We start from the raw sequence: 16618 nt of genomic DNA, 5'->3' as shown, positions 1-16618 counted from the left end.
TTCCTCGCTTCTGCCTTCCTTTCCATTCTGCCCTCCTCCCCACCTTCCCTTTGGTCCCTAGCCTGGTCCCTGGTGAACACATGGGAATATTCCAGGGGATGCCCAGTGTCTGAGGCTCATGCCTGTGCTTTGGAACAGAATGACATGTTTTGTGCCTTGGCGTCCCCGATGAGTCAGTCTTTGTTCCTCTCCAGTTTCCCCACCCTCCAGGCTGCCTGAGGAAACCCGGACCCTGCTTATGTCTGGCTGCTCAGTGGGCACCACAGGTGTCGCTAGACAGCCCCACCCCAGGCCCAGACCCAACCCCCGGCAACCTAAGCCTCCCCTGTCCAGGGCCAGCACAGGCTGCAGCAGGACGCCAACTCCTGGGCTGTCTTTAAAACCCTCCAGGAGCCATTCCTGCCCAAGGCCTGAAAGCTTGCAGGCCCCAGGGTGAGGAGCCAGAGTCCCTGTCACATCAGGCAGGAAGCCACACAGCTCTCGGCAGGACCCAGGCCAGCCTGTGCGTGTCTGGCACAATGCCCATCCCTTCCTAGTGCCCTCCTGTTCCTGCCCACTGCACAGCAGTCCCCACAAAGCACAGAGGGAACACACTCAGGACAAGCTCAGGCCGGGCGTGGTGGCTCACGCTTGTAATCCCAGCACTTTGGGAGGCCGAGGAGGGCGGATCACGAGGTCAGGAGATCGAGACCACGGTGAAACCCCGTCTCTACTAAAAATACAAAAAAATTAGCCGGGCGTGGTGGCGGGCGCCTGTAGTCCCAGCTACTTGGCTACTTGGAGAGGCTGAGGCAGGAGAATGGCATGAACCCGGGAGGCGGAGCTTGCAGTGAGCTGAGATTGTGCCACTGCACTCCAGCCTGGGCGACAGAGCGAGACTCCGTCTCAAAAAAAAAAAAAAAAAAAAAAAAAGGACAAGCTCAGTGAGATGCCGTCATTCCCCGTGACCCCACTACCTGGGTGGACAGAGGAGGCACTGTGGCCCTGCCTCAGTGGGGCCCAGCAGTCTCACATGGCCGCTCCCTGGCCTGCACCTCCCTACAGACCAGGGGAGGGCATGTGGGGTGTAGAGGAGCTCCCCAGGCCCCATCCCCATCACTGAAACCTTCTTCCTTTCCAGGGCCCCGACGGGCTGCCTGTGCCTGGCTGCTGGCATAAGGTACCGTGCAGGGAAGAGTCTCCAGGGCAGGCTTGGGGGAGGCAGGGGAGGGTGGGGGAATGGGGAGGCAGGAGAGGGTGGAGGAATGGGGAGGCAGGGGAGGGTGGGGGAATGGGGAGGCAGGGGAGGGTGGGGGAATGGGGAGGGCCCCAGAGCCTGGGTGCTGTCACTCAAACCTCTGGGTGTCTGCAGCTTCCTGCACAGTGACTGAATAGCCAAGTTTCCCATCATGACCCTGGTTTTGACTCTCCCATCTTGCATCTGAGGCGTGGGGCTGTGGTCCTGGGTGATGGTGTATAACCCATCCTGTGGGTCACATGGACTCAAATGACACCTGGACCAGGCAGGGCAAAGCCGTCAGTGCCTCCTGGGATATTGTCCAAACCAGCCCACTGAGAGGGAGTGGGGGGAGGGAAGATAGGAGGGGTCTGCTCCTGTTACCAAGGAAATAAGCAGGATGGGGGATGCCAGAGCAAGGTGGCCTGGATGGGGGCGGAGCTTCTCAGGCTCCTCATCACCTTCAGTCTCTTCCTCCTTTTCCAGTGACCCACAGGCCCAGCTCACACCTGTACAGATCCGTGTGGACATTTTTAATTTTTGTAAAAACAAAACAGTAATATATTGATCTTTTTTCATGGAATGCGCTACCTGTGGCCTTTTAACATTCAAGAGTGTGCCCACCCAGCCCCAGAGCCACCAGCATGTGAAGCTGCTGGAAAGTGGACAGGCCAGACCAGGGAGATGTGTACCTGAGGGGCACCCTAGGGCCTGGGCTTTCCCAGGAAGGAGATGAAGGTAGAAGCACCTGGCTCGGGCAAGGCTAGAAAGATGCTACGTTGGGCCTTCAGTCACCTGATCAGCAGAGAGACTCTCAGCTGTGGTACTGCCCTGTAAGAACCTGTCCCCCCGAAACTCTGGAGTCCCTGGGACACATCCTATCCAAGAAGATCCAGGGGTGGAACAGCGGCTGCTGCTGCTCCCGGCCTCACCAGCCTCCAAACTCAGCCACAACCAGCTGCCTCTACAGTTGGACAAGACTTGGCCCCTGGACAAGACTCGCCCAGCACTTGCGGCTGGGCCTGGGGAGCAGTGAGTGGAAATCCCCCAAGAGGGTCTAGCTCCTCCCGCATTCAGGAGGCCTCAGGAGGCCAGCCTGCCGTGAGAGCACATGTCCTCTGGCCAGGAGTAGTGGCTGAGCTCTGTGATCGCTGTGATGTGGACAGAGCTCCAGGGAGCAGAGTGTTGGGGACGGAGGGGCCCAGCCTGTACTGACTGCTACTTCCTGTCTCTGTTTCCATATCACCCAGAGAGGGACAAGATGGGACATGGCCTGGCCCAGGGAGGCAGGCCTCCCACTCAGAGTCTGGGTCTCACTGGCCCCAAGTCTCCCACCCAGAACTCTGGCCAAAAATGGCTCTCTAGATGGGCTGCGCAGGCAAAGCGAAGCTCAGGGCTGGTTCCCAGCTGGCCCGAGCATGGGGGCTGCCAGCAGCCCCACTCACGCTCTCACCAGAGGCTTTTCCACCTCCAGCAAGTGTTCCCAGCAACCAGCTCCATCCTGGCTGCCTGCGTTCCATTTCTGTGTAGATGGAGATCACTGTGTGTAATAAACCACAAGTGTGTGTCTGGGTGTGCCTGTCCTTGCGGACTGCCCCTGGCGCACCTCTGGCTGTGGTTTCATCCTGGCCACTGCTGGGTGGGGAGGGAAAAGGGGACTCTCCTTGAGAAAGAGCCATCCCAGAAACCAAAGGAGGAAGTTCAGGGTCAGGGCAAAGATGGGATTTGGAGTTGGGAAGACACGGATTCACTGCCTGGTCCTGCCACACATCAGCTGCGTCCTCTGGCAAGTCACTGCCTGTCAGACTGAGCCCCTGTGTGCTCCTCCATTGCGGTTACCAGACTGCTGCTGGCAAATCTCTCCAAAACCTGTTGCCTTAAAACAATGGTCATTTTGGCCAGACACAGTGGCTTATTCTTTTAATCCCCATACTTTGGGAGGGCACGGTGGGAGGATCACTTGAGCCCAGGAGTTCGAGACCAGGCTGGCAGCATAGTGAAACTCCATCTCTACCAAAAGTAAAGAATTAAAAAACATTAGTAGGGCGGGTTGATGCGTGCCTATGGTCCTAGCTGCTGGGCAGGCTGAAGCGGGAGGACTGCCCGAGCCCAGAAGTTAAAGATCAGCCTGAACAACATAGAGAAATTCCTCTCTTTAAAAAAAAAAAAGAAAAAAAATCATTGCGATTTCTCTTGTACAGCCTGTGGTTAATGGGCTCAGTGTGGGTGCTTCTCACTCAGACTCTCACATGGTGGTTGCTTCTGCTATAGCAGGGACCTCAGATGGCAAAAACTTACTTGTGGCCTCTCCACATGACCCAGGCTGCCTCCCACATGGTGGCTGGATTCCCAAAGTGACTGTCCCAGGTCAGCCAGTTGGAAGCTGTGTCACCTTTTAGGGCCAAGTCTCAGAAGTCATGTGGTGTCACTTTCTGAAAGAGTGGAGGGAGGAGAGTTAGACCCCACCTCTCCACGGGAAAGTGTCAACATCATATTTCAAGGAGAAAATGCGGAATTGTAGATCTTGTTGCAGCCCTCTGAAAAAATGCAAACTGCCACCTCAGCTGTGACAGGAGAGGGCACTACTTACCAGTCAGATTGTGGCTCTGTGAGGATCCAGGGCAGAGTATGCGAAGAATGTAGGGTGTGTCCCTCACCAGAAGCACCCTCAATTCTGATTTTCATCTCTCCTCCTGACTCCAAGGCTGCTGAGCAATGGCCACAGTCCTGCAAAGTGTTCCCAATTCTCTCATCACAGCTGGTCCCTATAACAACTAAGAGAGAGACCCTCTTACAGATGACAAAACCAAGCACACCCAGGGTGGTCTAGACAAGAAGAACCATGGGCCGGGCGTGGTGGCTCATGCCTGTAATCCCAGCACTTTGGGTGGCTGAGGCAGGCGGATTACCTGAGGTTGAGAGTTCGAGGCCAGCCTGACCAACATGGAAAAACCCCGTCTCTACTAACAATACAAAATTAGCTGAGTGTGGTGGTGCATGCCTGTAATCCCAGCTACTCGGGAGGCTGAGGCAGAAGAATCGCTTGAAACCAGGAGGCAGAGGTTGTGGTGAGCTGAGGTCACACCATTGCCCTCCAGCCTGGGCAACAAGAGCGAAACTCCATTTCAAAAAAAAAAAAAAAGAAGGGCCTGCAGTGATGATGGTGTCTCTGATGGCGGTGGTGCACTGCACTGATGGTGTCTCAGTCGCCAAGGACTGAGGCCCAGGGCAGGCCACAGTATGGGTGGTCACCCTCAGACTTCTGTGACGTGGCCTTGCTAAGCAGAAGAGGCTCGGCCACACACTGGCTAAGGAGGGAGGGATATATCCAGTCCCCTCCTCCGTCTCCCTAAGGAACTGGCAATAAGTGGCAGGTCACATCGCTCAGCCAGTTGTCTGGGTCAACAGGGAAGCCAGGAGTAGGAAAAGGAAGAGAAACACAGTGGGGCTGTGATGACGAATGGAGGTCACTGGGTGTCCATGCCTCCTCTGGAGTTCCAGCATAACCTCACCATCTGCATGCTACACTTCACAGTTCCCTCCTTCCTCCATCCAGGAACCTCACTTGATCCCCTCACCAGCCCTGCGAAGCCCAGGGCTTGTGTGATAGGTGTCGATATTTCCATTTTACATAGGGGAAAACTGAGGCTTAGAGAGAGTAGTCACCTGGCCAGGGATGCACAGCCGGGACATAGTGGCAGGCTGGGGACTGCACCTAGGCTCTTGGGTTTGTCCTCTGGTATGTCCTTCTGAAACTCGTCTGGCAGAACATGGAATCTGACAGGCAGCTCCATGATGCTGGGTGACGCAGGTAGATCCTCGTTGGGGTAGAAGCCATGTGTTCCCCCACTTCCCCAGTCTTCTGAGGGGGTCGCTCCTGCTCCTTTAGGCAGGATGGGGCATTCTTGGCCCACTACTGCCCCCTTGCGGTCTTATACCTTGTATCCTAATGCCCGCAAACGTTTCAACTGCAAGCTTAAAAATTTAGAGTCCGCTGAGTCCTCAAAGCGCCCGGGGTGAGCACAGAGGCGGTAGAGGGATCAATGATTTGTTCAAGGTCCCAGCTGAGACACTGGGGAGCACCCTGCTTCACAGCTGAGCCTCAAGGACTGGGGGGCCTCAGGCCTCCTGCCAAGAAAGGCAGTACAGCCTCAAAGTACCCCTTTCTGGAAGACAGAGAAGTACATTTACTGAGCCCTGCTGTGTCCCATGACAGCTAAACTAACCACAAGGATAACTATCCCTTTTTATAGATGAATCTGAAGGGGACTTACCGAGGTCTCTTTCCCCCTGGTCCCTAGGAGACCACTAGAAATACATGGGATGCTTTTGGTTATCACAATGATTGCGGGACACCCAGGCATTCAGGGGGCAGGGCCAGGGATGGCAAACACCTAAAATGCATAGGACAATCCTACCCAGTGACAAATCATCTCAACAAGAATCCCGGTGCGAACCCTGTTGAGAAACACCATGCCCTGGGTTCAAATCCTGGCTCAGCCACTTCCATCCCCTACCCTCTTGGTCTCCACCATTGCCTAGAGGGCCAGGAATGAAATAAAGGACAGATGAGTGCTTGGCACGGGGCCAGAGACAAGGAGTGGGCTTTTCTGAGCAGGAAGAAGGTGAGGCCTCCTGGTGTTGTCCTGTGCCATGCTATAAGATACTCCTGGCCCAGGAAATGGCTCAACCTGGTCTGACCTCCAACTGTATCACCTCTTGACCCAGGAGCAGGTGAGATGTTAGCCGGGCCCAGCTACAGCTTCTCACCCTCTGCCTTAAAGCAGGAAAAGCCCCTGAGCCAACCTGATTCCTCTGAGCTGCACGGGGCCACAGTTGTGGCTGGAGTTTGGGCTGCAAGACAGGGCTGAAAGGTGGGCCCCAAATAGGACTCACACACACACACACACACACACACACACACACACACACACACAAACACGGTCTGTGAGGTCTTGATCCTCAGAAACGAAGTACAGGCTGGGTATGGTGGCATGCACCTGTAGTAGCAGGTACTTGGGAGGCTGAGATGGGAGGATCACATGATCCCAGGGAGGTAGAGACTGCAATGTGCACTCCAGCCTGAACAACAAAATGAGATCCTGTCTTGAAAAAAAAAAAAAATACAGGCCGCAAGCAGTTAACCTCGCAGTTAATTTGGGAAGAATTTTTTCCAAAAATCAGGTAAAATATTCAATTCAGCTTTACAGTTAAAAATAAGAAATTCCATTCTGTTGAGGAAGATGAAAAAGTCCTGTTGCATGGATGGTGGGGATGGTTGCACAACGATGTGAATGTACTTTTGCCACTGAATTATATCCTTAAAAATGGTTAAAATGGTAAAATTTTGCTATGTATATTTTACACAATAAAGAAAAAAGAAACTCCAAATGTTCTTTAATAAATGCCTTAAGCGGCCGGGTGCGGTGGCTCACCCGGCCTGCAATCCCAGCACTTTGGGAGGCCGAGGCAGGCAGATCATCTGAGGTCAAGAGTTCAAAAAAATAAAAAAATACATAAATGCCTTATGCATCTTACAACTGTATTGGGAAGAGAAGAAGAAATCAGCAATGAGGGAGTGAAGCAGAGGCCTGGGAATCATGATGTGGACAGAAAGAAGGGACAATCAGCAGCCTCCCCGGCCCCAGCCTGCATCGGCTGCAGTCCCAGGCCCGTGTTCCAGGGTTCTTCAAGGCAGAAAGCCCCAGTGCCCCACGCCAGGAGGGGGCTTTTCTCTCATATCCCAGCCCCTTGGGAGGCTTTTTTTCTCACTCCCTGGGCTGGGAGTCAAGAAGACCTCAGTAGGAGTCCAGCTTCTGCAGCCTTGCTGCATGTCTGACAACAAAACCCTTTCCCTTTCCGGGCGTCAGGGTCACGGACATGTACCACAAGGAGGCTTCCCAACCTCTCTTCTTGCCCAAACACTGCATGATTCTCTCAGCGCTGATATAGCCCGCCCGCTTCACCCTGCCTAGATTCTAGCAGGAACTATGGTGTCCTGAAGGTCAAGGCCATGGTGACCTCCTTGGTCAGCCCCAGAAGGGACCCTGGGCTCTCCTTCTGCCCTTCCTGCTGCCCCTTCATGGGGCTGGGAAAGCCTAGGACCTGCTTCTCCCACCCTGAGGCCCGGGTGAGGTACCAGTCACATGCTCGCACTTAGGCCTCACAGTTCATCCCATTTTATGCACAAAGCGACTCAAAGACTGAGCCTGGCCCAGGGAAGGCCTGCAAGAGCTCCAAGCCCCGCCTGGGCGCCGGAAGCAGGGGCGGGGTCGTCCGGTACTCTTTCCCAGAAGGGAAGTAGCAGGGGCCTGCGGGGCGGGGCCTGCGGGGCGGGGCCTGCGGGGCGGGGCCTGCGGGGCGGGGCCTGCGGGGCGGGGCCTGCGGGGCGGGGCCTGCGGGGCGGGGCCTGCGGGGCGGGGCCTGCGGGGCGGGGCCTGCGGGGCGGGGCCTGCGGGGCGGGGCCTGCGGGACGGCGCCCGATGCGCGTCCCGGAACCAGAGACTGGGCAGCGCTCGAGTTCCTGCGCGGGACTGCTAAGGGACGACCACGGGCCGGAAGGCTGCCAGGCCCAGTGAGCAAGCGAAGAAATGAACCACCGCAACACGGGCGCTTGGGGTCGGGGCCGAGTGCGAACCTGAGCCTCAAATCCCGACCCAGGCAGGGGCGGGGCCCGGGGCGGGGCCTTGGAGGCCCAGCCCGAGCGGCGACGTCTCCGCGTGGCGTCTCGGCACCGACTGACAGCCACCCGCCATGGCCGCAGACCAGCGCCCGAAGGCCGACACCCTGGCCCGGAGGCAACGGCTCATCAGGTACCCGGGCGGGCGGCGGGTGGCGCGGGGCTGCGCGGAGAGGCACGCGCACGCACGACGCGCGACGCACGCACGCACGACGCACGCGCCTCCGGCTAGGAAACCGCTACTACCCAGCCCGTCCGGCCACTGCCCCGGCCCCGCTGGAGTTTCTAGGGCCGGGAGGCGGGCGGCGCCGTTGGGTAGTCCCGGCGGGTGGTCTCCGGGGCCGCCTCCCCGACAGCTCCGTCTCCAGGCCGCCCAGTTCAGGAGATGGCCCCGCCCTCACCGCTATTCGGCTGTGTCAGCCTCGCTTGGCAGCCTTTACCACGGAGAAGACCTTCACCCTGGCGCGTGAGAGGACCTCACCCAGGGTGGCCCGTCAGCAGCACCTGGGCCTGGCTCGAGAGTGACCTGGGAGGGGGCTGAAAGGGCAGACAAGGGAGAGTCGGGGGAGTCGGTTCACAGGCAGCACACTTGACCTGTTAGGGGGCCCTCGGTGGGACGGTGGGTGAGGTAGCCTCCCACTGGAGCTTACGGCTGGCACCCAGCGAGGGGCAGCAGGACCGCGTGGCTGGCAAGGAGCATTTAGGGCTGAAAGCCAGGCACCTAATGTTGGTGCCCTGCCCCATCCCATCGAGGACACGCGGCCTTACGGAGCCCCCGTGGGACGGGACAGCCACCTTTTCTCAGGATCCAGGAGGCTGACGTGGCCACATGCAGAAATGAGCAAGGAGGCCACAGAGGCTTAAAATGCTTTAAGAAACAATTCTAAGTTTCAGCAACTTGTTAACCCCATCTGCTTCCTCCTTTGCCACCACCTGTGGAGTGGGGAGACAAGGCAGGGAAGCAGCACCTTGCCCTTCAAGCTCTCATGTTTCCCCCCAGAAACTGAGAAGGGGTGGGCGGGGGCCTGTGATGAGTAGACTTCACCCTTTCGGTCTTCAGACATGGCTGTCCACTCCTTGCCTGTCCCCACAGCTCTTCCTGCAGACTCTTTTTTCCCGAGGATCCTGTTAAGATTGTCCGGGCCCAAGGGCAGTACATGTACGATGAACAGGGGGCAGAATACATCGATTGCATCAACAATGTGGCGCACGGTCAGTATCATACCTCAGGCTGGCAGGGCAGGAGAGGAAGGCAATGCTGTGAACCTGGGCCCAAGGTGACCTGAGATTGCCGAGCGGTGTGGAGAACCTGGGTGGAATTGAGGCACTGTCAATATGCAGAGGAGGCTCAGCCTTTGCAATATAGCTGTGGGATTCTGCAATCTGGAGCTGTGCTAAACCGGCAGGGGTCAGCAATCTAGGTCTGTGGGTCTAGTTCCACTTGGGACTGATGATGAGCTCACAAAGTGGCAGATGGCCCAACTGTGACCAGCAACGTAGCACAGTGCTGGCCAAGTGCTGGGGTCATGGCAGTGCTTCAGCCCCATTGGCCATCTCAGCCCCATTGGCTCCCTAGGCAAGGGAGCTGAAGTAGGAATTCAGTCATCTTGATGGGGCTGCCAGAGCTGATGGAAAAAAAGGGAGTCTGAGACTCAGCAGGCGCATGGAAGATTAGTGAAGTTGAGGTTAAAAAAAAAAAAAAAAGCAGAGACTCTAGTCTTAGACTGCTTGGGCTCCAATCCCTGTCCCCTACTTACTAACTTGTGATCTCGGGCAAGTTACTTAATTCTCTGTGCCTCAGTTTGCTTATCTGCAAAAGACATAATGATACTAGGTACCTACTTTAAGGTGTTTGGAGAATTAAGTGTGTTAATTTAGGTAGCTTGCTCTGAATGTGCCTGGCACCTGGTGAGTTCTCAGTACATATTCACTGTTATTATCCTTGGCCTTTGACAATCAAGATTACCACCAGCCCCCCTGGCTGGTGAAGTGAAACCAGTTGACAGTCATCCCCCACCCCACCTTTGTCATGCAAGCCTCAAAAGGCCTTCCAGCCTGGGCAACATAATGAGACCTTGTCTCTACCAAAAAAAAACTTAAAAATTAGCCAGGCATGGTGACTGGTGTCTATAGCCCCACCTACTCAGGAGGCTGAGGTGGCAGGACCACTGAGCCCAGGAGTTTGAGGATGCAGTGAATTCCAGTGAATTCCATGATCACACCACTACACTCCAACCTGGGTGACGGAGTAAGGCCCTGTTAAAAAAAAAAAAAAAAAAAAAAAAAAAAGGCCTCCTTAAAGACATGGGCTTTCTAAACAGGGTTCTTCTCCTGAAGCAGCTTTCCTTCTGCCAGAATCTCAGGAATTCCTGGATCTGCCGTTCCAGAACCAGCTTCTCTCTCCCTGCTCTGCCTTCAGACTCCCCTCTCTCTACCTCTCCCTCTAAAACTACATCTCTTCTGGCTGGGTTTATAGCTTGGGGCCGGGGGAGGCCCAGTGGGACTGGCTGAGTGGAGCCAGCCGTGTGATGGAGGTGGCCCTCTTCCAGTTGGGCACTGCCACCCTCTCGTGGTCCGAGCAGCACATGAACAGAACCAGGTGCTCAACACCAACAGCCGGTACCTGCATGACAACATCGTGGACTATGCGCAGAGGCTGTCAGAGACCCTGCCGGAGCAGCTCTGTGTGTTCTATTTCCTGAATTCTGGGTAAGTGGACTGTGGCCAACCCCCGGGAAGAGGGTGAGATGGTAACAAAGAGAGTCACTCACATGGGCCCAGTGTAGTGTAGCCAACCGAGTGTGGACTCGGAGAGGCAGTCCCCACTGCACCAGGCTCCTGAGATTCCCGGCTGTAGGCCCTGATGCTTTTTCTGTTGGATCCGGTTTCCTTGTCTCTTATTGAAGGATGTTATTACCTCCTTTCTAGGATCATTGCTGGGGCTTAGTGAGGTAATATGTTCCTTTATTTCTGCCTTATGGATACAGCCAAAATCCCTGCCTGTGGGTTGCTCAGTAAGGAAAGAAAATAGCAAGTGATTCTTCAAAGAAATACAGAATTGCAAGGAGGGCTCTGGAGGAAGCGTACAGGGTATCGCGAGGCCTAGAAATAGTGAGGGGACCTGACCTGGGGGTACAGGGAAACCTTCTCTGAGGAAGGGCTGTTAAGCTAAGAGCTGACTAGGAGATAACTAGAAGAGGAGGAAGGAAGGGTGCTGCCACTGCATCAGAAGTCTCGTCAAGGCTGGGCACGATGGCTCACGCCTGTAATCCCAGCACTTCGGGAGATCGAGGTGGGTGGATCACCTGAGGTCAGGAGTTTGAGACCAGCCTGGCCAACAAGGCGAAACCCCGTCTCTACTAAAAATACACAAAATTTAGCTGGGCGTGGTGGTGGGTGCCTGTAATCCCAGCTACTCAGGAGGCTGGGGCAGGAGAATCGCTTGAACCTGGGAGGCGGAGGTTGCAGTGAGCCAAAATTGCACCACTGCACTCCAGTCTGCAGGACAGAGTGAGGCTCTATCTCAAAAAAAAAAAAAAAAATTAGTCTCGTCAAAACTCTTGTCAAGGTTGGTCACCACACAGAACTGCCTGTGCAAAGGCCCTGCAGCAGGAAGGGATATGGTACCCAGCACACTTAAGGAACTGAAAGAAGTCCACTAAGGGAAAGCAGAGGCTGTGAGCTGTTGGGAGGCAAAAAGGGCACATCACCTAGGGCCTTCTCCGCCAAGTGAGGAAGCTGTCTTTATCCTAAGAGCGTTGGGAAACTATCAGAGGCTTTAATCAGGAAATGATGTCTTACAGGGAATGGAGTGCAAGAGTGGACACTGTTAGGTGCCAGTTCAGTGGCCAGGTGAAAGGTTATGGTAGCTCACACTAGGATCGGCAGTGGAGACAAACAGGTGGGTGATTACAGTGTATCTGGGACAGAACATTCCAACAAATCATAGGTGGTGGCGTTGAATTATAGTAATGATTATTGTGGCCACTCACACAGTACAGACATCTGCCCCCCAGATAATTTCTAGGAAGTAGAATTCACCATCTTCATTTTATAGGTAGGGTAACAGCAGTTCAAAGAAAGGAACTTGAGCCCAGACATTTCCCATGTCAAGAGCTGGAGTCTCTGGAAAGAGCAGGGAGCTGGTGCTTCCTCAGCAGTGGTGGAGGAGGGGCATTCTCTGCCACCAGCTTTATTCTGTGTGGATTCGAGTGGCTTCCATGTTGCCACATCCAAAGCAATCACTTTGCTGCATTGTCTTACTCTGTCCCAGCAGTAATTGACAGTTACCACTCTCCGGAAGTGCTCTCTCCTCTTGCTTCCAGGGCGCTGTGCTCTCCTGTTTTCTACCAGCTTCTCTAGCCACTCCTTCCCTGTCTTCTTTGCTGATTCCTCCACTGTTCCTTGGGGCTGATCCTGGGCCACTTCTCTGTCCGAGCCCTCTCCTCAGGTGATCTCTTCCATTCTCTTGGTATTACATAGCATCCATGTGCTGGTAACTCACAAATTTTTTTGAGCCCAGACATGTCCCATGTGTTCCAACTCGAGGTTCTAACTACCCCTGTGACATCTGACAAACATCTCCAGCTTCATGTGTTCAAAAGGGCAGGGGTTGATTGGACCATGGTACTGTTCTCCCTCACCTGCCCAAGAAGGCTGTCCCCACTCACCCCCGCTCATCTGCCTTGTAAAGGGCATCACCACCTATATCAGCTCCAGGCAGAAACCACACACTCCCCAGTCCTGCATCAATCCTGCCTCCTCCATCTCCACGATGCCTCTTAACTCCCTCCACCTCTCCATCTCCATGGCCACCACCTGCTCTCACCTGGCGTCCTCCTCCTTGGTCTTCTCCTACTTTTATTCTTGTCAACTCCATTAGACACAGCCAGAGGCCACCGCCTAAAATGAGAGCTGACTCATGTCCCTTTTCTCATTAAAACTCTTCAGTGGCTCCTTCCCAGCCCTGTGCATGTGTCCCCTGCATGTCTCCCCACTTCCTGTCCTACCCTGCCCTCCTTAGGCCCTGGCCTCCCTCATCATCTCCTGGTTCCCTGAGCACACTGAGCTGTTTTCCTTCACAAGGCCTTGGTGCATGCTGCTCCATCTGCCTGGAAACTTCTCCCTCAAGACTCAGTACACAAGTTACCTCCCTGTAGACGCTTCCCCTGACCCTCTGTGTTGGTCTGCCCTGGCTGCCATAAGAAAATACCAGAGACTGAGTGGCTTAAACAAGAGACATTTATTTTCTCACGGTCCTGGAGGCTGGAAGTCCAAGATCAAGGTGTTGGCAGGGTTGGTTTCTTCTAAGGCCTCTCTCCTTGGCTTGGAGATGGCCCTGGTTGGTCTTCTGAGTGCAGGTGTCCCTGGTGTCTCTTTGTGTGTCCAGATTTTCTCTTATAAGGACACTGGTTAGATTGGATTAGGGGCTCCCTGACGGCCTTATTTTAATGTAATCACCTCTCTTATCTCCATACCCGTTCACATATGGGCCATTCCAAGCTACTGGGGATTAGGGGTTCAACACAGAAGTTGGGGGTGGGGGGTGCAGCTCAGCCCATAAACATGCCCCCTCTGGCTCACTCTCCCAGGGCATCCATCGTAGCATTTAGAAAAATGATCACTTTTTCTTTTTTGGCTTTGTGGTGGCGTATGTGTGTGTGTGTGTGTGTATTTATATATACACACATATATACATAAATACAGACACACATGTATACGTACACACACATTCATTTTCGTCCACAGTTCCTGGCTCATAACTCCCACAGCCCTTGTTACACTCTTTTGTTACAACATCGGGTGTGTCAGGCCTCAGGAGACAATCACTCTAACCTCCTGCCCTTCCTTTTACCTGCCCAAGACAGGACTCTAATCTTCCCCACCTTTCTGATGGTGGGTCATAAAACTCTCATTCCAGAGAGGGTCCCACCCCATATCCTGGTAGAAGGAATGCTGCTGTCATGAAGCTTCCATAAAAACCAAGGGGACTGGATTCAGAGAGCTTCCAGATAACTGAACATACAGAGGTTCTAGAAGGGTGGTGCGCCCAGGGAGGGCACACAAAGCTCCATGCCCTTCCTTCATACCTCACCCTATGCATCTCTTTATCTGTGTCTTTTGTAATATCCTTTATAATAAACCAGTAAATGTATTTCCCTTAGTTTTGTGAGCCACTCCAGCAAATTGAACCTACAGAGGGAATTGTAGGAACCTCAACTTGAAGCCAGTCGCTCAGAAGTTCCAAAGGTGGGCCGGGCGCGGTGGTTCACGCCTGTAATCCCAGCACTTTGGGAGGCCGAGGTGGGTGGATCAGGAGTTTGAGACCAGCCTAGCCAACATGGTGAAACCCTGTCTCTACTAAAAATACAAAAAATTAGCTGGGCGTAGTGGTGGGTGCCTGTAATCCCAGCTACTCGGGAGGCTGAAGCAGGAGAATTGCTTGAGCCTGAGAGGCAGAGGCTGCAGTGAGCTGAGATCGCGCCACTGCACTCCAGCCCGGGCAACAGAGTGAGACTGTCGCAAAAAATAAAAAGTTCCAAAGGTGGCCAGCATGGTGGCTCATGCCTGTAATTCCAGTACTTTGAGGCTGAGGTGGGAGGAATGCTTGAGCCTCCAGTCTGGGCAATATAGTGAGACCCCATCTCTACAAAAAAAGAAGTTCCAGAGGCCCAGACTTGCTACTGGTGCCCAGGGGGCTGTGGGGCAGTCTTGGGCATTGAGCCCTCATGCTGTGGGATCTGATGCTGTCTCTAGGTAGATAGTGTTGGAATTGAATTGGAGGACACCCAGCTGGTGTCCGCTGCAGAACTGATTGCTTGCCTGCTGGTGGGGAGAAATCCTTACATATTTTTTGGAGTCACAGAAGTCTTCTGTGTTGATTGTTGTAGTGTGAAAGCAGAGGGAAAACAATGGTTTGAGTTTTTTCCAAACAACTTTCATGACACATACGAGAATGTAAATTCCAGGAGGGCCAAGGCCGTGTCTGTTTTACCTACTCTTTTTTCCCCAGCTTCTAGTAAATAGGAGGCATTTGATATATACCAAACAAACAAGCAAGTGACTGACTAGTTGATGTCCTGAGAATCTTCTTGCTGCTGGAAGGGTCCTCCTGCCCTCAGCATTTCTCTCTGGGAAGCTCTTGGACTACTCTCTCAGTCATGCCCACCTTTTCGGTCATAGGTCAGAAGCCAATGACCTGGCCCTGAGGCTGGCTCGCCACTACACAGGACACCAGGACGTGGTGGTATTAGATCAGTAAGTGCAACTCACAGCCCTACCGTTCCCAGAAGCCTGGCCCACAGGCTTCTTGGTGATCCATGAGACGGACTCTGGGTGCCTTAGGCGGGGAGGATAAGGGGCCTGGGCTACTGAAGACAAGCGTGGCAGGCAGAGGACCAGGCCTGAGGCCTCCCAGAGGCTCTGTCACCCTGGGCCACCATTCTGGGAAGGCAGCTCTGGGGAGCAGAGTGTGCTTTGTAAGAGACTCAAAGGTGGTCCCACAACATTTTACATGTTCAAACTACCCCAGCAGTAGCTCCCGTGAATTGAGTATGTGATGTGTACAAAGAAAGCCGAGGCTGACAGTATTAACACATTTAAGATTCATTGTAAACAGGAGGAGGAACTCCCACCCCATTTCACAGCAGAGAAAACAACCGACAGAGGTTAAATGATGAGCTGCTGTCACATAGCCAGTCAGCAGTCTTGCAAGAAGTGTCGCTGACCCCAAAGCGTGTGCTCTTTCCCAGCCCAAGAACTTGGGGGCTCTGTCAGGAAAGTTGGCCTCCCCTGTGTGTCTTCAGGGGTGGGGAGACGATGGTGAGACTTGGCCAGGGAGTAGGTGCTGCCCGGACCCGAGCCTACCCTCCCTTCTCCTCCCCAGTGCGTATCACGGTCACCTGAGCTCCCTGATTGACATCAGTCCCTACAAGTTCCCCAACCTGGATGGCCAGAAGGAGTGGGTCCACGTGGTATGCACTGCCCAACTCAACAACAGGTCGGTGCCTGTCCCCAAGCCCGGATAACATGGTGCTGTCACTCCTCACAGGCACCTCTCCCAGACACCTACCGGGGCCCCTACCGGGAGGACCACCCCAACCCAGCTATGGCCTATGCCAACGAGGTGAAACATCTGGTCAGCAGTGCACAGGAGAAGGGCAGGAAGGTAACCATGTCTGCGCCTGTCCAATCCAGCAAACAGTGAATGTCACCTCCATTGTTGTCACCACCACTGTGCTAGATGCTGGGAACCCGGAGAGAAAACCAAACGAGGCCCTGCCCTCCAGGAATCTGGGATAGGGGCAGTTTGGGCTCAGCAGAGAGTCTGAGTGCACTGCCTAGCATGGGCGTGATAGGCAGCCAGAGCCTGAGCAGGCCTTGGGAGATACCAAGAGGGGTCCTTGGAGGAGGTGCTCTCTGACACAGTAGGGGTCAGCCACTCCAGGTGGGGCAGGGAGTAGCAGAGGAAGGGCATCCCAATGAGTGGCTGAGGAACCGTGTGAATGTGTGGCCAGGAGCTGATCCTGGAGAGGCAGGCAGGGTCCACATGCCAGAGGGCACCAGAACTATGCTGAGCAGCTGCAGTTCTGCCCTGGAGGCCCCCGGGAACCACCAGAGCCTTAAGTGGGAGAGCGCTAAGACCTGGGGCTGGGGCTGCTCTCTGACTCCAGGGCTATGTGGAGGATAGATTTGAATGGGGTGGCTTGAGGTCAGGTGACCGT

The 16618-nt window shown here is 54.5% G+C and overlaps 2 protein-coding genes across 7 annotated transcripts in view; both read left to right on the top strand.

The window, feature by feature from the left end:
• The window catches only part of COL23A1 (collagen type XXIII alpha 1 chain), a 348083-nt gene extending 345296 nt beyond the window's left edge, over nucleotides 1-2787 (top strand). Inside the window, exons 28-29 of the mRNA XM_030808513.1 lie at nucleotides 1121-1159; nucleotides 1703-2787. Of these exons, the coding sequence (XP_030664373.1) occupies nucleotides 1121-1159; nucleotides 1703-1705 (42 nt within the window). The 3' untranslated portion in view covers nucleotides 1706-2787. The remainder of the gene's footprint in view (nucleotides 1-1120; nucleotides 1160-1702) is intronic.
• Nucleotides 2788-7699: 4912 nt separating this feature from the next.
• PHYKPL (5-phosphohydroxy-L-lysine phospho-lyase) overlaps nucleotides 7700-16618 on the top strand; it is a 24585-nt gene continuing 15666 nt past the window's right edge. For 5 of the 6 annotated variants that reach the window (XR_004029041.1, XR_004029040.1, XM_030808432.1 and 2 more), the window contains exons 1-6: nucleotides 7700-8028; nucleotides 8989-9107; nucleotides 10445-10604; nucleotides 15078-15152; nucleotides 15781-15868; nucleotides 15946-16062. Coding sequence is in view for 4 of the 6 variants with exons in the window: in XM_030808432.1 (XP_030664292.1) it covers nucleotides 7970-8028; nucleotides 8989-9107; nucleotides 10445-10604; nucleotides 15078-15152; nucleotides 15781-15868; nucleotides 15946-16062 (618 nt within the window). In the remaining 2 variants the exon portion in view is untranslated. The remainder of the gene's footprint in view (nucleotides 8029-8988; nucleotides 9108-10444; nucleotides 10605-15077; nucleotides 15153-15780; nucleotides 15869-15945; nucleotides 16063-16618) is intronic. The other variant, XM_030808433.1, reaches the window with a different exon arrangement.

Source organism: Nomascus leucogenys, unplaced genomic scaffold, assembly GCF_006542625.1.
Source record: "Nomascus leucogenys isolate Asia unplaced genomic scaffold, Asia_NLE_v1 Super-Scaffold_3019, whole genome shotgun sequence".
In the NCBI taxonomy this organism is placed as follows: domain Eukaryota; kingdom Metazoa; phylum Chordata; class Mammalia; order Primates; family Hylobatidae; genus Nomascus; species Nomascus leucogenys.
Note: the sequence above shows the minus strand (reverse complement) of the source record. Positions and strands in the feature narration are given on the sequence as shown.